The sequence below is a fragment of the Passer montanus genome, unplaced genomic scaffold (assembly GCF_014805655.1).
Source record: "Passer montanus isolate IOZ18808 unplaced genomic scaffold, ASM1480565v1 scaffold97, whole genome shotgun sequence".
NCBI lineage: Eukaryota > Metazoa > Chordata > Aves > Passeriformes > Passeridae > Passer > Passer montanus.
In genome coordinates, this window is record NW_024375145.1 from 2353052 (window position 1) to 2374301 (window position 21250).

The window sequence follows — 21250 nt, forward strand, 5'->3', positions numbered from 1 at the left end:
GGGGGTCTGACAGGTCTGAGGGGTGTGTGGGGTACAAGGAAGGTGTCCTGCAGTAAGGTGCACTGCAGGCAAGGGGTGTGTGGGGTCTGAGGGGTACAAGGATGGTGAAGGGTGTGAGAGGTGTGTGGGGTGTGAAGGGTGTGTGGGGTGGGAGAGGTTTCAAGGGATGTGAGGTGTCTGAGGGGTGTGTGGCGTGCAAGGAAGGCTCTGAGGGGTGTGTGGGGCACAAAGAGGGTGAAGGGTGTGAGGGAGTGTGGGGTCTGACATGTCTGAGGGGTATGAGGGGTACAAGGAAGGTAAAGGGTGTGAGGGGTGTGAGGGGTGTGTGGGGTCTGAGGGGTGTGTGGGGTCTGACATGTCTTGGTGGTCTGAGGGGTCTGACATGTCTGAGGTGTGTGTGGGGTCTGACAGATCTGAGGGGTGTGTGGGGTGTGAGGTCTGAGGGGTGTGTGGGGTGTGTGGTGTGAGGGATGTGTGGGATTTGTGGGGTCTGACAGGTCTGAGGGGTTTGTGGGGTCTGACAGATCTGAAGGATGTGTGGGGTGTGTGGTGTGAGGGCGTTTGCGCTGTGACGGGTCTCCGCGGTGCCCGCGGTGCCCGGCGCTGGACACGGCGGGCAGTGAGGGGCAGCCGGTGCGGGCGGCCGAGGGCGCTGCGGGTGCCGGGCCCCGAGCGGGGCGTGAGGCGGGGCAGCGCAGGCCCGCCGAGGCCGAGGGCGGTGCCGGGGGCGGTGCTCGCTGTCCCGGCGCTGCCGCTGTCCCGCTGTCGCTCGGCGCCGCCGGGAGCGCCGGGAGCGCCGGCTCCGTCCCGTCCGCCCGCAGCCCAGCCCAGCCCAGCCCAGCCGAGCGGCGCTGCCGCCGACAGCGCGGTAAAGTATTTGAACCAATTCGCGCAGCCTTCAGCTGGTGCTCGTGGTGCTTGCGTGTGGCTGTGTGTGCTCCGCTCCGCCGAGAAGTTTGCGGTCCCTGCGCTCGGGGAGCCCTTCGGAGCCGTCGGGGTGCGAGTTGTGGCGGAAACTTTGGGGTGGTGGTGGTGCAGCAGTTCTGGCAGCGCTGGAATGGTAGTTTTTGCTAATCAAAAGTAACTCGTGCCTGGTGAATTTGAAGTAGCAGAATAAGTTTTTATTACCCTGAGTGAATTTGCTAGGTTTAGTGTGTGTATGAAGAATCATGAAAATGCCGAAGTGCTCATGCTCTTTGAGTGTGGAAGCTTTTTTCCGAGATGAGAATCAATGACAATTTCAGTGGAATTATTCTGGGCTCTCTAAACACAACAGTGAGAGCTTGTTTAACGGTGAGGGTGCTGAGGCTCGGAGGGCAGCAGATCTGGCTCTCCCATTACACAGGTGAGGAATACTTTGCAAAGACTCCTTGATTCATATCATGCATTCGTGACACTGTTGCCTGTGTTTATTTGTTATAACGTCGATGGGCTCTTTCCCCCTCAGTGCTGTGATTAGTCTATTACATGCAGAACCAGGTTTTCATACTATGAGGTGCCTGGTGCTATTTTGTCTCAGAGTACTTTCCAGGACAATATTGCTGTTGGAAAACGAAGCTAAGCACTTTCTAAACAGCACAGTGCAGGAATATTATTTGCACAAGAATAAGAGGGATTTGTGGGTGATTTGACAGAGCAGCCTATGATTCAGTGTCACACACTGAGGTCTCATTCCTCAGACAGCCTTAAAGCTTGAAGCTGCTTTCAAAGTTTGCCTTCACAGGTGAGAGACACCTGTGTCAGTCCCAATAGCTCAGGAACTCTTGGAGTGCCTCTGACATGGCAGTTAATTCCATTTAGGAATGCTGTATAGTCCCAGTCTGTCCAGCACTGATCTGTGACGATTTATCCAATAAATTGCTATTTTAGGGAATCTGCTTGGCCGGGGGTCTTTGCCTTCAGGACACGCAGCTGTGGGGCTCCAGGAGCAGGCTGTAGCCAGTCCGGGTGTGAGATGATGAGCAGATGAAGCTGTGGCTGTCACCCAGCACTCGGGAGTGTGCTCTGCATGGTGTTGTTCCAGCTGGGAACCCCTAGCACTTTCTTTTGGTGGTACAGCATCTGAATCCGGAGTATTTCCGCGTTTCTCTTCCCCATCTCATGAATCTTCTCCTCACTTTTCTCTGCACAGGGACATCTCAGGCTTTCTCCAGGCAAGGTCATACCTGCCAGCCCCACTGGCTCCTAACTTTCCAACTTCAGCTCCTGTCCTAGGTCAGCTTCCCCCCTCAGACCAGCAAGTCCTGCTGCAGTCGGCGGAAGCGGCAAATTTCAGCAAGAGGACGGGCTGGAGGAGATGTCACAGAGGCAGCCTCACCCTCAGCCCTGACCTGCTCACCACTTCAGGTAGCAATATTCTCTCTCCCTGACTGTTTAATATTTAATGTTCTTTTGGCCATGAAAGGTATTTCTGCAGATGGAAAGGCTTATGTAATAAAAGCTGTATGCTGTCACTTAAGTAAAGTGAGCAGTTAAGTATCAGAGGAGCTTTAGATAAATAGGAAAGAAATGTAAAATCACCAGCAACTTCCAGGTAGGTCAAAAACCAGGGGAGGACACAACCAGAATTCCAACATGTGTGTTATCTACCAGGTATTTCTCTGCAGTTTCCCTCTGGAAACCTAAATGCACAAATTGATTGGATACATTTATAAAATATTTACAGTAATCATGAATACATTACTTGTCAAAAGTACACATAAAAATCATAATAATGATTTGCACTGCAATGAAAGCTGAGATAGACAGTACTGAGTCCTGTACTTTTATTATAATGGAGTGAATCCCTGAAGTCATTTCAATGCAATTACCTTTTAAAAATGTTTTATCAAGACAGAGGCGTGAAATAAACAAACCACCAGTCACAGTCAGATTTCCTCCCCAGATTTCCAGTAAATCTGACTCTATTTTTTTTTTGCTTGCTGGACTTTTGGACCAAAGTATGTTGAGATCATGCTTCAGTTTTGGTATTCACAGTAAAACAGGATACAATTACTGCTTTTCAGGTACTCACCAGACCATTACTAGTGTGTTTCCAGTGATGAATAAAAATTATTAATTTATTGCCTTTACAGTTAAACCAGTTAAACATTTTCATTTCTCTATAAATACATTGTAAATAAAGTAATGTAATCATTTAATGTATATCTAATCTTGCATTGGAACCATATTGCTCTGCCACTTATTAATGACTGGTTTTTTTTTTCCTCTAAAGGTTTTCCCTGCACACAGGTAAGCAAGCACATAGAAGACAGAGAAGTTTCAGGTGTGTGTCTGCAGGTATACATTCTTATATGACTGTATATTGTTATTTCTGTGATTTATGCTTAATGTTAATTAAGCTCTTACTTTTTGTTGTGAAACCTCCTGATTCTCTTTGATGTTGTCACATGTTCCTTTTGTTGTAGAGCTGATACTGTCTGCTCAGGCAGAGGACTGTGTAAAGGACAGTCGAAAAGTAACAAGGTGACAGTCATGCTTTAATCTTGTAATTATATTGAAGGGTTTTTTTAAAGTTTTTAACACTTTTCTTGTAAGTCTAAAGGGTGGGGAAACCTTTCCTCCTCTCTCCCTTCCCATTTCTTTCACAGCACAGGAGGGCGTGTCCCGGATCAGGTAGCGCGGTCAGGCCCCGTGCTGTTCCCGTGTCCCCGCGGGCAGGGCCATGGAGGCGGCGGACGTGCCGCCCGAGGGCTACTCGCTGATCAAGGCCGTGTACCAGCGCCGGCTGCGCCTGACGCGGCTGCTGATCGACGGCGGGGCCTACGTCAACGAGAGCAACAGCCGCGGCGAGACGCCGCTCATGGTGGCCTGCATGACGCCCCACGCCGACCTGCAGAGCGCCAGCAAGGCCAGGATGGTCAAGTACCTGCTGGACAACAAGGCCGACCCCAACATCCAGGACAAGTCGGGCAAGACGGCGCTGATGCACGCCTGCCTGGAGAAGGCGGGCCCCGAGGTGGTGTCGCTGCTGCTGATGAGCGGCGCCGACCCCAGCCTGCCCGACCACTCCAACTGCTCCGCGCTGGTCTACGCCATCAACGCGGCCGACAGAGACACCCTGGAGCTGCTGCTGAAGGCCTGCAAGGCGCGAGGGAAGGAGGTCATCATCATCACCACCGACAAGTCCGCCTCAGGGAGGCAGAAAACGAAGCAGTACCTGAACGTGCCTCCTCCAGACCTGCAGCAGTGCACCTCCCCAGCTGACTGCGCCTCCCCGTCAGAGATAGAGCCCAGCGAGGGTCCAGAGGACCCGTTCAGCTTCAAAGAGCTCTATGGTGGGCAGCCGGGGGACAGCTCCTCTGAAAGGGTGCCCCTCATGACCAAATCCAGCTCCACACCAGCTCGGTTCAAGCTGACGCAGGTGCTGCAGTGTGACCCGTGGCTCAAGTGCTGCCCAGCAGTGTTTCAGCAGAGGAAACTTGCTTCTCCTCAAGAACTTCAGAGCATCAGTCCCATGGAAGAGCTCCCCTGTAAAGCTGGCGGCCTTGACTTGTGCAAGAGTGTCACGGCCAGCCACGAGAGCAGGGACAGGAAGGGCACTGCTCAGGTACTGAGACCCTCTGACCAAACCATGCCCAGGAAAGCACAGCGCGATGCAATAAACTATCAGACTCCTTTTGTGGAAGAGAAACATAACCCCAGTGAGATTCCCATGGGCATGGATGCCAGTCTGGGACAAATCAGCTTGCTTTCTAACATTGGCAGTATTATCAAGAAAGGAAGTGGGGAGCCAAATTACAACATCTCCAGTTCTCAGTTAGCTAACAGTCTAATTCCTGCTGCTGATACCAAAGGTAGTAAGTCACCAAAAGGAAATAAAGAGATTCTTCCTACATACCAGACTTTGTTACCAAGTCCGAGAAGAGTTCTGGAGATGTCTCCTGTGTCTCCAAGAGGCAGAAATCAGGCTCCTCTAGAGGCAGAGGGCTCAGGAGCCCTGGTGTTGGATCAGACGAGGCCAGGTTTCCTGCCCCCACTGAATGTGAGCCCCCGCCCCCCCGTTCCAGAGCTCACTGTCATAAACACAGTTTCTGGAATGATTTCTTATGGACAAACTCACTTAGTGCCCCCAGGATCTGCTTTCCCTAAGGGGACCAAAGAGACGAATCTGCTGCGGCGGAGGCCGTACGAGCAGATCACAGTCTGAGCAGGTTCAGCAGTCACTGCATCTTTACAGGAGAGCAAAGGGGATCTTCATGATATGTAAATATTCACTGCAGTCCTTGACTGTAATGGTATGTACCGCAAAATAGAGCAGGTCTGTGATGTAAAGTAATGTCTGCCTCAGGATGAGTGCTACAGCACAGAAACCAAATCCAAAGACATCTACTGAGGCTGTCTTCTCCAAACTAAGGAGCGTTTATTTTGCTGGTTCTGTAAAGTTTTCACCTTGCCTCTGACAGACAGCCCACAACAGTCCTTAGGCATTGCAGTTCTCATTGCAGGTTGTAAATGCTACCCCTCCAAGCTTTCCCCAAGCACCCGCCCTTGCCGCGCCCAGAGAGGTGGTGCACACGGAATTTGGGACCCCGCAGCGTGTGATGCGATGCTGGACGCCGGAGTGCCTGTGTGCAGGTTGTACATAGAAACCCCCGAGAGCCCGGCGTGCGGCGGGCTGCGCGGCAGCAGTTGCACAGCGGCAGTGACTGCTGGCCTCAGCAGCCTCGCAGGCGCGTCAGAGCCGGTGACACCGGTGTGGCCGGGCTGTGCTGCCCGCGGAGCCCCGGCTGCGGGCTGGCAGCGTGCCCCGGGAGCCAGCAGGGCGAGTGACCTGCCCGGGGCGTGCCACAAGCCAGCCCCGCTCGGGCTGCGCCAGCGGCAGCCTCCGCAATCCGCTCCCTTGGGAAGAGCGGGGCTGCGGGGGCACAGCCTCGCCTGGAGCGGGCTCTGCAGCCTCCTGCAGCTCGGGAGCCCCCGGAAAGAGACCTGCCCGGCAGGCTGGGCAATGTGCCCCAGCGACAGCCCTGCTCGCCGGGCTGCGGACACCGGGACACACCCGGGGTGTCTGCGCGAGCAGCGGCTGCACACACACACACAGATTTGGGAGCAGGGAAGAGCTCTGTCCTCCCGCTCACACAGACCCCAAAGGGAGAACCCCACAGCTCCAGGGAAGGTGAGGCCCTGGCAGTTTCCCCAGGGAAGCTGTGGCTGCCCCATCCCTGGGAGTGTTCCAGGGGCTTGGAGCCACCTGGTCTGGTGGAAGGTGTTCCTGCCATGGCAGGCACCTTGGAATGAGATGGCCTTTTATTTCAGAGGGTTTCCAACCAAACCACTCTGTGATCCTGTGAGTCTGATTATGAAACTCACCTGGGAGATGGAAACCCACATTTTGCCTAACTGGAAACAGAGGGCAGAATTTCCCACAGGTGGAAAGAAGTCCTCTGCAGCCTCCGAGCTACTGTGTATTTTTCAGTATCTCTGTCTAAAAATCTTTCTTTCCTTTAGTGTCTTGTGGTTCCAAGTATCTCCCTTGTCTTTGTGTGCATCCCATAGATGCTGGATTTCTGGTATTGCATTTAGCACTTAGATCTCATCTTGTAAATTTTGAGAAAAAGTGAATGTGTTCTGTTTTGTTGTATTTTACAGAAATTAGTTGTATTGAAATTGTGTCTGTGTAACGTGAATTTCAGTGTACTGAAAGTAGGTATTTATTTCCTGAAAATACTCAGTGGGTATGTGGCAGCTTCAGTCAAAGTTCACCATATCTGACATTGCCTAAAAAAAGCCTGTAATGTTATTTAGCTTTGCACTTAGTAGGAGACAATTTAACGGGGATCTTAAGTATAAAACAGTGCTAAGGGGATCTTAAGCATAAACCAATTTAAAGAGGATCGGAGACATCAAACAATTTGAAGGGGATCACAAACATACAAATATTTAATGGGGATCATCACCATAAAACAATTTAATGGGGATTCTAAACATTAAACCATTGAAAGGGGATTATAAACATATGCTCTCTGTAAATAACTTTTTGAGAGTATTTGTTTCCATTCAGGTTCTGCCTTTTCCTTCAGGAGATTTTCCTGGATCAGGCCCTGTACACACCAGGTACAAAAAAGTATTATGTGGACATATTTTTATGATACAGAAATTATGTGGAACAACATATGCCAGTATTAACTGAGTACAAATTAGTCCCCTACACAGGATACACTTTCCAAATGTTTCTATGATAATACAAAAGGAAAGGGCAAGTTCTCATCTGTTAATCTCATAGTGAAGTTAAATATTTGAAGGGGAAAATAGATCTTTTAAAAATAAAAATTCTTTCTTAGTAGAAATTGACTATCACCAGGTGTTCCAACTGGTATCTTTGCTGAGGGTATGAAGCCCAATTTATACTGTTTTGATCTTAAAATTAATTATCTATATGGGACTATGGCTCCCTTAAATGAGACCATAATTTTTCTATGAAGTGCTCAGACAATGGAGGGAAGTGGCAAGTGTCTTGAAAAGGGAAGTTTTTTGGTAGTGTTACCAGTATTTTGTGATTAATTGTGATGCAAAGTAGCGTGAAGTGTTCATATAATTGTTTGTGTTGCTGTTACGAGTGACCTTCAAAGGAAGAAGCGTTGTTCTCTTGCTGTTGTTATGCTGAATAAATAAAAGTATTTTTCCCCCTCGGAGGGAACATGGAAATAAGCACATGCTTTTATTCACTACTCAGGAAATGATGAGTCATTGCAAAAGGTACTCACTCACAAGTGTTTCTCAGGCTGCCTCTGTACAAGAAAATGGGAACAGTTACTTCGATTTAATCCAATACAGCTAAATTTGTCCAGAGTGTGGTGCGAGAGAGGCTCTTCCCAGCTGCCGGAAGCTTCCTGCGGCTCCACTTGTGGAGCAGAGATGCACTTGTGTTGTCTTTGAAGCCTTAATCCATGACATTTCCCAGCCACCCCGATGTTCTTTTCAGCACAGCGCGGTCAGCCCGACCCGGGTGCCCGACGTTAACTCCCGGGTTAAAAACAAGCCCTTTCGGTGTCCTTGCTGCTCCCGGCACAGGGAGCACTCCGGGCTGACCGACAGCCACACACCCCCGGGGCAGGGAGGATTTCAAACCCACCTGCCTGCCGGGGAAAGGTGGGAAACAATTCGGGATTTGTCCCCCTCGTCTTCGTTTTCCCTGCACAATGCTGTGAGACCACACGGTGAAAGTGACTTCAAAACAAATAGTGGCGGCTCCACAAAAAGCTGTGATTATGTCAGAACTCCCATTATTTTGGTTTGGGAGATTTGAGAACAGCAAGTCACTACACAAAAATGTCATAAACTAGCAGTTCTCAAGGTTGTGTTTAAGGTGCAATGTTCAAAATACAGGCTTCAAAATATCTTTCCCTGCACATTTAATTTAGTTTTGCTTTTAAGGAGTAATTGCTTTGTTTTGATCTTTGTCTTTTACAACTACGTGGCACGTCCGAAGGAATATTGCCATAATTTGATGCAGCTATACAAGAAAACCAGTAAACTAAGTAGCAGGCACTAAATTTCCTTTTACCTCATCAATCCCATGTAAGACCTTTATCTCTCTGCATGCCATATCCAGCAGAACTAATGACTTTCCCACCCAAAGCAAGGGATTTATGAATAAAGATTCTTACATTTTCACTGTAAGGTACTACTGCATTAACCTCAAGGAAATCAGGTTTCATAACAAAACCCCTTAAGAGAGCCCAGGGGGGTTTTCAGAGTCAAAAGGACAAATTTCCAGTTGTCATCACTAAATATTCCAATAAAACACCCAGCTGTCTACCCTCTTGGAAAGACAACAGGTTTTCACTCCTGCACACAAGTTGACCTTTTTTGTGAAAAAGCTCCCCAACATACAGATATATCTATCCACATATATATGTATATGTGTAAATATGCAAAATTCCTGTTTCTCAGCAGCGCCTGTTACCTGAGCCAGGCATTTCCTGGGCTGATGACGCAGGCAGCTGCAGAGCTCCTGTTAATCCAGGAGTTTTGTCCCCAAAATTATGTCCAGCTAGGTAAAAATGATGGTGGGGTCTCACGGTGAACATCAGAGATATTTTCTAGAAATGTACAGGGAGCTATTTATTCTCAAGTTCCTGAAACCCAGGCATGCTGAGGAACTGCATCAAATTCCTGTATTTTTTTCCCCAAAAGCATCAGCAATTTTGAACACTTTCATGCGAGTTTTGCAGACAGAGGGAGTTCAGCCTGCCTTCTCTCAAGAACATGTTGATTTTTAAATATAAGCCTGACCTGTACATATATTTTACAGCCACATTAATGTCTCACTGCCAGCCCCACAGCAACACATTTTATTTCAGGAGGGCATTTGAATAAACACAGAGAAACCAAATCAAATTAATTTATTTATGTGCAAGTCAGACTAAACTGTCATAAACAACTTCACAGGGGACTAGCAAAGATACGCAGGTAAAATTACTTACAGAAATTCATATATATAGATTAATCCATACAGAATAATAATATTCACCACATAGCCATTTCCTGGTAATCCAGATGATGTCTTCTTTAATTTTACCTGATTATCCTGTTTACTGACATCCACAGATATTGCTCAGGTGTACTTCTTCCTTAAAAATACTTCTGGCAATTGCTGATGTTTTTTACTTAATAGTTTAATGAGTTTTAACAAATCCCAGTACTTCAGGTGGGAACTGGTCAGGGGGAAGATTTCTAAGCAGCAGAAAAATGTGTCCCTGTGGTCCCAAAGAGGCCTACCACTGAGAGATGAAATCCTGCAAATCAATGAATGCAACTGCCTGCAACAAACCACAACTGAAAAATGAATCGTTTCTCGTAACTCACTGTAGAAATCACACAGCCAAGCCTGAGCCTTTGGTAGTTACTGGCACTCACTTTGTGAGTGATTAAATTAAATCAAGTACTCTGTTTAGCTATCCCAAAATCAGGTCATTTTCTTTCTTATGTGGAAAAATTAGTTCCCAATTTTAGCCCAGCACACCTCAGTAGATGGCCAAAATGAAGAAAGCTCTACCCCTCAATAACAGAAAACAACTATTAGATAAATCTCTCAAAGGAGTTGTGGGTAACAGAAGGGAGTCTTGAATTTTAATGTGAGATCACAGTAATTCAAGATTCAGCATTAAGAAATGCAGCTACCTTTTCTATCACAGCTGTATCAATGCCATGTAAGAGCCAAAAGTACTGTAATTTACTTTAGTACTAAAGCTTGTAAAATGTTGTCTACACTGTCTGTTAGGTTAACAGGTGAGTTAATAAAATTCCCATAGGAACCACGTGAGAGGAACGGGAAAAGGAGGACAAAAAGTTGACCAAGTAATGCTTCTCAGGGCATTAGCTGATTCAGAAGCTAAAATGTCCTAAATGTGATTGTGTTTTGGTTTTTCTGGTACTGTTTGTGGTGTTTGGCAGAAGCCGATCCCACAGGGCCAGTGTCTCAGTCTGTGTGAATTCTGGGGAACTGCAGCAGCAAAAGAGGCAATAAAAGATGTCAAAGAACCAGGTCAGGCTCTTCCTGCAGGGGTTTGGCTTTTGTTGCAGGACATTTCCACTGTGGAAAACTCTGAGAGCTGCAGGACTGCATGGGCCCAGTGAGGGCTGAGCCCAGCTGCCATCACCCGGGGACAGCGCTGGGGAATGTCCCTGCAGCCCTGGGGACAGCCCTGGGGAATGTCCCTGCAGCCCTGGGGACAGCCCAGGTGTGGGGACAGCTCTGCTGGGGACAGCTCAGCCCTGGGGACAGCTCTGCACTGCTGGCACAGCCAGCCCAGCTCCAGCACCAGCCAGGGCTGCTCCCTGGCCGTGGCACAGTGACCAGGGGCAGAGCAGCTGGCAGTGCCACCCTCCCCTCCTGGAGTGTGGCACCACGAGTCCCATGCCATGAGCAGGGACAAGGAGGAAGGCACTGCACTCTGCCTGAGGGGCCTTTCTGCACAGTGCCAAACAAAACCTGCTCCAGTTGCACAGGCGTGCTCCACACGGTCCTTCTGGCAAGGAAACTGCATTGCTTGGAATAAAAAATCCTCACAGTTAAAGGGGTTTACAGTATAAAGCACTAGAGGGTCAGGCATTGCCTGCTTTGCATTTACTGTTCTATTCCAATGGCTTTTTTGAATTCAGAGTTTTGTGGCTCAAAAATGTCGTAGTAAACCCTACTTTTATCGAAATTGTCTCGGATGAGAAGCAAGTCGTCTACAGAATACACATCCTCCTTTCCTGTCCAAACAGTGAGGCTGTACCTATGTCCAGAGAAAGGGAGAAAACGAACAAAACAAAGAGAAAAAGAGTATGTCAGGATAAAGCATGGAAACCAGGAAGACACTGCACTAATAGACTCCTAAAAATACTCAGGATTACAGCATCCTAACTTTAGAAAAGTAATTAAATACAAACAACTGCACCCCCAGAGCAATTTATCTGTGACTGTTCTACCAAACCTCAGAGAGATTTAAATTAAAAACTTCAGGTAAATATCCAGCAAAGAAATTTACCAGAATAAGCATTTCAGTTTTGGTAAATTGATCAACAGCCACAAACTGAGCCTCAAAACAGGAAATATGATGCAATCCCAGACACAGGTGATTGCTGTGCTCTGTGCTGTGTCACATCAGTGATGTGTAGAGATGCCACCTAAGCCAAATCTCATTAATTGCACAGAACTTCTCAAAAAAACACTGAAATCCCCCAAAACATCATTCAGTTAAAGCATTACTTCCACATCCTCCACATGACTTATATATTTAGGTTTTCCCCCTTGTTTAGCAAAATTGTGTTACTTTAAAAAATTGATACATCAGAATTCAGTTGTATGTGAGCAAAACTGGCTCAGGAATTTCTGTCTTCTAATGCCATTGAAGAACCCCCCTGAGTCTTATGAGGTAAAAGAGCAAATCCTAATATTTCCGTGAAAATAATGTTTGTATCCAATGATATTTGAAATTGACACAATTATTAAGATACATTCCTAATGCAATAGTATTTTTTAATCAATTTCCTAGTTTTAACTGCTTAATTCTAATTTCTGTTTTCAGTCTTCACCGTAAAAAAGAATATCAGCACTTTATTTGCCCGCCCTGTTGTTCTAAATAATTAGAAATTTTTCAGAGATTCCCTTAGGTTTTCTGTCTTGGGCTTAGACCTTGGCTGGAACAGTTTTATTAAGCTGTGGGTAGGCAAAGCGGTTGAAAAAGATGAGTAAATGGCAATATATGGGAAGCTGGTTTTATTCTCATTCTATTACATGTGAATAATTTTTATAATGAAATGGTTAGGGGTTGGTAAGAATTATTTCTAAAGGACAATGTAAGTTCCTGTATGAAAACCACTGAGTACATTTCAAGTGCCTCAGCAAAATTAATTAGCTTGGAGGGAAACACCTGATTTCCAATCTAAAAATCATCTTTGACATTTTTCAAAAATGCTATAAAATAACATAAATAGCGAATCCAATACAAAGTCTTTGGATTGCATGAATTCTCAATTGCAACATCAGACTATTTAGTCTATTTAACTACATTAATCTCAGGAAATGTTTGCAGCACAACTGGGTTGCACACCTACGCACCATTCAAAAGTCCTCATAGCAGGTAATGAAAAATAAGGTTATGGGATTTAACTACTTTACAGAAATTAATAGTGGCCACTTCTGTCTGAGGACTGAAAGGCTTTGAGGCCTGTGGGAAGGGAAGCACCGGGAGGAGAATAATTTCCAGTGCCAGTGGGCTGTGTGTGACACAGGGCTGCTCAGGACGGGCGAGGGGCTGGCACTGGGCTGGCCCTGCCAGCCCTGCAGCTGAGGGACACGCTGGGAGCAGCACTGACCTGTGGCACTGCTGCAGCAGCCACTGCAGCTGCGGGACGGAGCCGGGCACCAGCGCAGCCCTGACCGCGAACGTCACCGGCTGCGACAGCGGGTGGCACAGCCGCCACATCTCCTGCACCAAGGGCCACTCGTAGCCTGGGGACACACAGCACACTGAGAGCTCACACAGCCCTGGGGACACCCATGGGGACACACAGCCCCGGGGACAGACACAGCCCCGTGCCCCTGGGGTCCCTCTGGAGACACAAAACCTGCACATCCAGCGTTCCTGAACACCAGGCAATTCCACCATGACACTGCTCCGTGGCTCTGGGCAACAGATGTCCCAGAGGAAAATTGCAATACATGCAATATCCGCATGGAAAATGAACTTGCTATGAAAACCTTTATTTCCTATTCTTTACACACACCCTTACTTACTTGCAGCTACAGAATGTGGCATTTTCAATGCATCTTGTGCCCTTTCCCTAAAAAACTCTGCTGCCACTGACTTCAATATGGCCTAGTTTAACGTTGTCAGGGTACACCCTTACTTACTTACAGCGACAGAGCATTTTCAATGCATCTTGTGCCCTTTCCCTAAAAAACTCTGCTGCCACTGACTTCAATATGGCCTAGTTTAACGTTGTCAGGGACCCTTTACAATAAAAACAGTAGGGAAAAATTAGGACAAAAAGTTAAATTAATCCACTAGCAATGAAGATGTAGAAAATCAAACACATGTGGCCACTAACATTCTGTGCCTAAAAATGCTACAATCAAGCAATCTAAAATACAGAAAGTGCCTTTGCCAGTTTTACAAGGACTGGAGCTATTTAAAATATTATTTACCTGTTCTTTTGCTTCTACAGGTTATGAAAATCCCATATAGCAGTTAATACCTTTTTCCTCAATTGCTCAGATGGAACATAGTGACTAGAAAGAGTAAAAATGCACTAAATATTAAAAAAAGTTTTCTGGGGCAAGCAGCAACTTTTAGGTGAAATCACTCCAATGAGCTGGTTTTCTTAAGTTTTATAGCACAACTTCACACAGTATTTCCATAAACTGACATTTTGAATGGAGATAAAATGAAATTTGTTTTCACAGGTTAACCAGTATTTCTAATGCATTTTCCAGCATTTTTTTCCTGCACTGGAAATACTTGGGAGAAAGCACTGAAAACTGTAATAACACTGCAGTATATCATACAACAAAATACTAACTTTGGCTAATGAGCAAGGAGCAATGGGAGTGGTGTATAATGCTGGCATGGTGCCCTCAGACAATATTGGAGGGGACTCTGCCTCTCATCATGAGCATTGCAAGAGAAAGCTTGTGAAAAAGACCCTATAATAATGCAAATTGGAATGTTTACTGCAGAAATTCAAGATTCCAAGAGAAATGCAATATTAGGGATAAGGCTGACCACAATTTGATTTCAGTGGTCAAAAAAAGCAGAGATGAAGTTCCACATTTTCAGGTGATCTGTTTCTCCTCAGGACACATGCCAGGGCTCCGACCAGGTCAATGCTCCCAGGATTCAGGGACAGCCCTCCCTGAAACAGAGGCTAAGGGGTTTGTCCCTCAAAAGTGCTCAGCAGGTGAAAAGGAGTTGAAGCAGAAACCAGCTTATTTTAGGAACAGAAAGATGTGAATGTCACCCAGTTGTGCCGCCACTGCAGCAATGGACTGACTGCTGCACAGTGCTCTGTCCAACACTGTGGGGAGATGGGATATAAGAAAATAAAGGCAGTGCAGAAAGTAATCTCACCCTAAGGAGCTGCAGCATGGCCAGTTACCAAAGATCAGGAGCAGGCCTGACTGCAACAGGCCACAGCTGCCACCAGTGAGAAGAGTGCTGGAAAAGAGTGGGTTGGCTGGTTGAGGAGGAGCTGGAGTCAGCTGCTTTGTGAGGAGAAAGTTAGTGCTCTGAAGAGCTGCCCACGAGAAAACACCAAGAAGGTATGAAACTTTTGTGATAAAGAGACAACAACATGGAACTTTTGCAATAACATGACAACAGGAAAGCCCAGCACGGGACAGGGTTCCACAGTCACTGCCAGGACACGGCCTGGGGCTGCTGCCAGCTGCACATGCCCTGGAAGCGAAGGAGCCAGCCCTTACCTTGGCCTCGGTGGCAGCCCGTGGTCCAGCCCAGGGACAGGGTGGCCTCGGGGCAGGAGGAGGTGACGGCGCCCAGGAAGGCGCGGGCGTCCAGCGGCGCGCAGCCCCCGCGGGGCCCCGGCAGGATGTCCCCGTTCAGCCACACGGGCGCGTCCAGGCCCTGCCCCGCCTGCCCCAGCAGCTCCAGAGACGGTCCCACGGCGGCCAGGCTGTGCCGGGACACAGGGCGGGGTCAGGGGCGGCAGTGTCACCGCCGTGTCACCGGGCAGGGCACTGCCAGCTGCTGGCTACACCTGGGGTTTCACTCCCAGACTGCCACCCCTGCTCCCGGCACTGCCCGGCCTCGTCACCTCTGCATCTCAGGGCTGAGGAGGGTTTTAGCAAAGGCAGCCACTGCAGCCTCCAGCACTTGTGTTTCATCAGACCTGAGAGCCACAAATGCTGTAAGTTCAGCCCAAAGAGTGGAAGCCATCTCTCCTCATCCTCACCAGGCCCAAAGGGGCTAAGATTTTATCACTATGTCACATCCAGACTCAGAGCTACCTTTGGATCCATGCAAGGCGATGCACCTGTACTAGGAGAATAAGAAGCCCAACACACACCAGTTTAAGGCAACTAAAAGAGAGAGAAGGCGCCTGTAAAGGTGATCCTCCCATGTGTGAGGACACGAGGCTTGACTCCACTTTCATCAGAAGGCTGATTTATTATGTTATATATTACATTAAAATACTGCATTAAAACTATACTAAAAGAACAGAGAGAGAGGAAGATCAGAAGGCTACAAAGACCAAGAATAGAATAGAATAGAATAGAATGCATCACAAAATCCTGTGCCTGCTCACAGCCTGGGCACAGGTGGCTGTGGTTGGTCACCAATTCAAAACAATCCACAAGGACCAATGGAAGATGCACCTGTGGCATTCCACAGCAGCACACAGTTATTGTTTGCATTTCTTTCCTGAGGCTCTCAGCTCCTCAGGACAGGAAAAATCCTAGCAGAGGATTTTTCATAAAATAGCATGGCTAGAGGCACCCACTTGAACATTTAATGCCTGGTTGTGCTTTGTCCCACAGTTCCTAAGTGTGGCAGCACACAGAAGCCTGCCTGTCCAATGATCATCTGACAGATCATTATTGAATTGCTAAACATGAGCTGGCATCACTTGAGGAACCAGTGCAGACACTCTGTGAGCATTTAAACAAAACTATGGTCACATATTCCTACTGTCCTGTCCAGCCACAAGAATAAGCACAGTTAGCTTTTCTCTACTTCTAGCCTACCAAAACTTTCGAAGCACTGTGGAAGGAAAGGAGATGGTAAAAAATGGGGAAAAGAAATGAACAAGAAAATCTTTCTGTCATAGCTTATTAATTAATGCTCTATGTAACATCGAGGAATTTAAAATCACTGTGGTCAGGGTTTTAGAATTAACTTAGTTCTACACCCAACACCTCATCCCCTGAGCTGCTTGTCGTGTTTCCTCTGTGAAGTCACTTTGTGTGTTCTGTCCTTTGTGCTGCTGGGAAGGCAAGAAATTTAAAATCACTGTGGTCAGAACTAATTAACTTAGTTCTACACCCAACACCTCATCCCCTGAGCTGCTTGTCGTGTTTCCTCTGTGAAGTCACTTTGTGTGTTCTGTCCTTTGTGCTGCTGGGAAGGCTGCAGAGCAGCAATTCCACCCACTGGAGATGAGCTCAGGCTCTCCAGGAGGAAAGCCAGTGATGGCTGGAGATCAGGTGTGGGCTGCAGCACTTCTGACACACTCTGGGGCCACAACAGTTGCTATCTTCACATATGCAAGGGACTGTCAGGGCCAGAGGAATGCCTCCCCTTGTACTGCACAGTGTAAGGTAATGCAGTGAGAAAGAAGCACAAAGCAAAATGGCAACACAGGGTTAAAAAAAATAAAAAAGAAGGAAAAAACAAAACAAAACAACAACAACAAATCCACTCCCCAAAAACTGCAAACCCCAGAGCACTGGTTTTGTTGCACAGCATTTAGAAAACTCAGACTTACTGCTGACTTCCTGTGAAATGACTTTGGCATTTCTGAAGTGGGACACTGAAGACCTTTTGCAGAATACATTACTTTCAGTAGCCAAAGCCAGCAGGAAATGCAATTATGTGGTCAATCAGGCTGACAGAACAGAGATATAAAAAGTATATTTTAAAAGCACCACTGAAATTATCTCCACAACTTCAGCAATGGCATCCAATTAAATATTATGCAAAGGAACATCAAATTCTGCTATCACTTATTTGACGCTATCTGCGCCGTGTGATGTACTTTTAAATGTTTTTATACAATCATACTTTTAAAATGCCATGTACTTTTAAAAGTTTTCTTCAGTCACTCCACTTGGCTATAAACTCCTTGTGGAAAAATGAAAGGTAGGTAGTTTAAAATTAATTTAAACAATACATAAAGTGGAGGAAAACCTTCACCAAAATAAGAAACAAGCCCAAACAAATGCCGACTGCTCTTTTTTCCCTTCTCTGCCCAGAAGGACACACATAGATCCTGTGACAATAAAAGGATTTAGCCTGCCCACGTTTCTTACTTTTGTGATCTTTCACATGGAAACTGTGACTGTGTAACACAGAACTACAGGCAAAAATCACATTTCACAACTATCTCCTGGGGGGTTTTGCATTTCTGTGGAGTACTGAAGCACTGATGAAGCTCTTTCTAATTTGCTGCCAAAACAGACTGAGAAATTCAGGCAAAGCAAGAGTCAGGAGCTGAAGGGGTGCATGTCTGGAAATCACAGCTCCTTTCAAACTCTTCCAAGGCAATCTGAGATTTGCCACTCGAGGAATGAAACAGCTAATGGTTCCATCTGTGGTTGAACCTCTGAACATTTAGTTAGTAAGGGCAGAGGGAGGAGCCTTCCAGAGAGGCACCAGCACTTCACCTTCTCCATGGGAAAGTTCTGCTCACAGTACCTAATTCACTGAGTAAAAAAAAAAATCATTAGTTAGTTCAAAATAATTACTTCAAAACACTTCTAAAGGTTTTGTTCTTGCCATGCTTTGAGAATTAAGGACTCTGTTTCCACATGGATTATGCCTCTGAATGCTGACCTGCACAACAAGGAGGGGTTTGGCTGACAATCACCTGCAGACCTGCAGGAATGCAAACAACACGGCAATCTTTTTGCTGAGGTACCTCTTGAAGTCGAGCTTGATGCCCTTGCTGGTGCTGCCCATCTGTGCCAGCCACTCCTGCAGGGTGATGTCGCTGTCGGTGTCGGGGGGGTGAGCCAGGATGGGCTCCCCGTCCCCTCCCCGCAGCACCACATCCACCTCCACCATGTGCACGGCGCCTGGGGACGCAGACATCAAACCTCAGCTCCCAACAGTCACCCAGCACATCTGCCCTCACCAGCCCCTGCACCCTCGTGCCGGCTGTGACACCAAGATGCCATGCTGGGGGGTTTCCAGGCACTGAACTCTTGGCAAGCCCTACAAACAAGTGAAAATTGATGTTTGAGGGTGCATTTGGCCAAGCAGCCACGTGGGGCTTTTTCTTCTTCAAGGGAATGGATAAATGGACATCCAACGTGTGAACCCCCTGTTGTCAAGTTTCAGATATTTTCCTCTGGAAATAGGGTTTTTGAGAGAGGAAAGATGAGTGCAGGATTTAATGCTGGCAGAGACTGAGCATTCCCCTTGACTCACTGCCAAAACCGACAAGGAAAATGTTAGCTGACACACTCGACAGGCAAAGAGGGGTCTCAGGAGTGCCCAGGCTGCTGAAAACAGCTTCATGTAATGAATCTGGGCAGTGCTGCCAGCTTTGCAGAGAACCCAGTACACACAGTGAAATACGCAAAACCAGATGGCGATGGTATTCAGGATAAAGGATACTATATATATACATTTACACAAATATGGGTCTGTCAAATATTCACATGAACTTACATACAATTCACATCAATTTACAAACAATTCACAGAAATTTACATACAATTCACTGCCGCCCAGGCTGGTGCACCAGGGCCCTTCTGGCTCTGCACAACTTTTCCCTCACAGGACGGGACACACAGGGAAGATTTGGAATCTTATCCCAGGAACAGGGACAGGAGGAGAGGGAACGGCCTCAGGCTGGGCCAGGGCAGCTCACGGTGGGCAGGAATTTCCCCATGGAAAGGGGGCTCAGGAACTGCCCTGGCACTGCCCAGGGGGGTCTGGAGTGCCCATCCCCACAGCCGTGGGGATCCTGGAGGAGGGAGAGGAGGAGGAGGGAGAGGAAGGGGCCTGTGCCACACTCACTTCGCGCGGCCTCCGCCGCCCGGGCCCTGCTGTTGGCGGCGTGGAACCAGCGCACGGCGGCCCCGTCCCTGGCCGCGATGTGCCCGGTGCGCAGGAAGTGATCCACGGGCCACTCGCTCCAGGCGCCTAAGGGGACACGGCGGGGACACGGCGGGGACACGGCACGGAGCCCTCAGCGCGGCCCGCCCGCCCGAGACCGCCCCGGCCCGGCCCCGGGACCGCCCTCACAGCCCCGGCCGGGCCCTCACAGCCCCGGTTCATCCCTCACAGCCCCGGCTCGGCCCTCACAGCCCCGGTTCATCCCTCACAGCCCCGGCTCGGCCCTCACAGCCCCGGCTCGGCCCTCACAGCCCCGGTTCATCCCTCACAGCCCCGGCTCGGCCCTCACAGCACCGGTTCATCCCTCACAGCCCCGGCCCGGCCCCGGGACCGCCCTCACAGCCCCGGCCGGGCCCTCACAGCCCCCGTTCATCCCTCACAGCCCCGGTTCATCCCTCACAGCCCAGCCCGGCCCCGGGACCGCCCTCACAGCCCCGGTTCATCCCTGACACCCCCGGCCCATCCCTGACACCCCCAGCTCATCCCTGACACCCCCAGCTCATCCCTGACAGCCCCGGCTCACCCCTCACAGCCCCGGCTCGCCCCTGACAGCCCCGGCCCGGCCCCGGCGCTCACCCCGCGCCCCGCTCGCCATGGCCCGGCCCGCTCCCCGGTCCCGCCCCGCCGGGGGCTGGTCCCGCCGCCTTCGCGCCGGGCGGGGCCGCGCCGCGCTGAGGCACGGTGGGGAGCGCGGCAGGACGATCCCGAGCGGCGATGTCTGCCTGTGTGTGCTGTGGAGCCTCAGCCGCAGGGAGGGCCCGAGGCGCGCACAGGGAGCGGCTGCAGCCCGCGGACACCCGGGGCTGCGAACGCTGTGGCACGGGAGGCAGTCACATCGAGAGAACAGGGCAGGCTCAGGGTGGGCACAGCAGGGATTTCCCCGTGGAAAGGGGCTCTGGCGCTGCCCAGGGGGGTGTGGAGTGCCCATCCCTGGAGGTGGCACCCAGAGCTCTGGGCTGGGGACAGGGTGGGGAGGGGTCAGGGACCAGTCTCGGTGATCTGGGGGGGCTTTTCCAGCCCCCTGGATTTGGGATTGAGTGGCTGAGAGCTGTGCCAGCTCTGGCGCTGCCCAGGGGGTGTGGAGTGCCCATCCCTGGAGGTGGCACCCAGAGCTCTGGGCTGGGGACAGGGTGGGGATGGGGCACAGCTGGGACTCCATGGGCTGGGAGGGGTTTGCCAAAATCATTAATTCTGTGTGAAATCTGGATGTTGGTGCAGACCATGCCTGGCAGCCTGGTGGAAATGCTCAGGCCCACCTGTGCTGAGGGCAGAAGCAGGGGCCTAGCCCGGCCGGGGCCACCCCGCCTGGTGGCAGCTGGGTCCCTGCTGGCAGAGGGGCAGGGCTGGGGCAGATCCCAGCTCTGTCTTTGTGTCAGGAACGTCGGTGCTGGCAGGGAGAGAGCAGGGGCTGGTGGAGCACCTTTGCAGGGAGTCACAGTTGGAATGAATCCCATTTTTGGGGCACCATCATGAGTCCCAGAAAGCTGCAGAGACAGGACACACACATGCCAAATCCGTCTCTGTTTCATTACAAATAAGAGGCGGAAGGTTGCAAGCACTGTAGTTAACTTTATTGATCATTACTGAAAAGGAGTTAGTAGAGGTTAAGTGGCAGGAGGCAGCTGCTCCTTCAGGTGCCCTGGCCCTGTCACAGACCCTAAACACTGTTCAGCCTCGTGCTCAGCTCGGCAGGGGCAGAGCCCGGCCGGGGCCACCCAGCCTGGTGGCAGCTGGGTCCCTGCTGGCAGAGGGGCAGGGCTGGGGCAGATCCCAGCTCTGTCTTTGTGTCAGGAACGTCGGTGCTGGCAGGGAGAGAGCAGGGGCTGGTGGAGCACCTTTGCAGGGAGTCACAGTTGGAATGAATCCCATTTTTGGGGCACCATCATGAGTCCCAGAAAGCTGCAGAGACAGGACACACACATGCCAAATCCGTCTCTGTTTCATTACAAATAAGAGGCGGA

At 49.3% G+C, this 21250-nt stretch overlaps 2 protein-coding genes across 8 annotated transcripts; one reads left to right on the plus strand and one right to left on the minus strand.

The window, feature by feature from the left end:
- Positions 1–728: 728 nt before the first annotated feature.
- Positions 729–6530, plus strand: ANKRD34B (ankyrin repeat domain 34B). Of its 5 annotated transcripts, none has more exons than XM_039696344.1 (4): positions 1935–2346; positions 3215–3231; positions 3408–3465; positions 3591–6530. In XM_039696344.1, exon 4 carries the CDS (start codon positions 3665–3667, stop codon positions 5147–5149), a length of 1485 nt encoding a protein of 494 aa, XP_039552278.1. In that variant the 5' UTR covers positions 1935–2346; positions 3215–3231; positions 3408–3465; positions 3591–3664; the 3' UTR covers positions 5150–6530. The 5 variants fall into 5 exon arrangements, with proteins under 5 accessions (XP_039552277.1, XP_039552279.1, XP_039552278.1 ...); XM_039696346.1 differs by having other exon boundaries at positions 3408–3457; XM_039696343.1 differs by adding an exon at positions 729–868 and having other exon boundaries at positions 2132–2346; positions 3215–6530.
- A 4172-nt stretch (positions 6531–10702) lies between these two features.
- On the minus strand, positions 10703–19917 carry FAM151B (family with sequence similarity 151 member B). 3 transcript variants are annotated; one of them, XM_039696349.1, is made up of 6 exons: positions 19866–19917; positions 19191–19316; positions 18085–18241; positions 14912–15120; positions 12805–12940; positions 10703–11222 (listed from the first exon to the last, which is right to left on the minus strand). In XM_039696349.1, exons 1-6 carry the CDS (start codon positions 19882–19884, stop codon positions 11069–11071), a joined length of 801 nt encoding a protein of 266 aa, XP_039552283.1. In that variant the 5' UTR covers positions 19885–19917; the 3' UTR covers positions 10703–11068. The 3 variants fall into 3 exon arrangements, with proteins under 3 accessions (XP_039552283.1, XP_039552282.1, XP_039552284.1); XM_039696348.1 differs by having other exon boundaries at positions 11086–12940; XM_039696350.1 differs by lacking the exon at positions 19866–19917 and adding an exon at positions 19813–19862 and having other exon boundaries at positions 11086–12940.
- Between the last annotated feature and the right edge of the window lie 1333 nt (positions 19918–21250).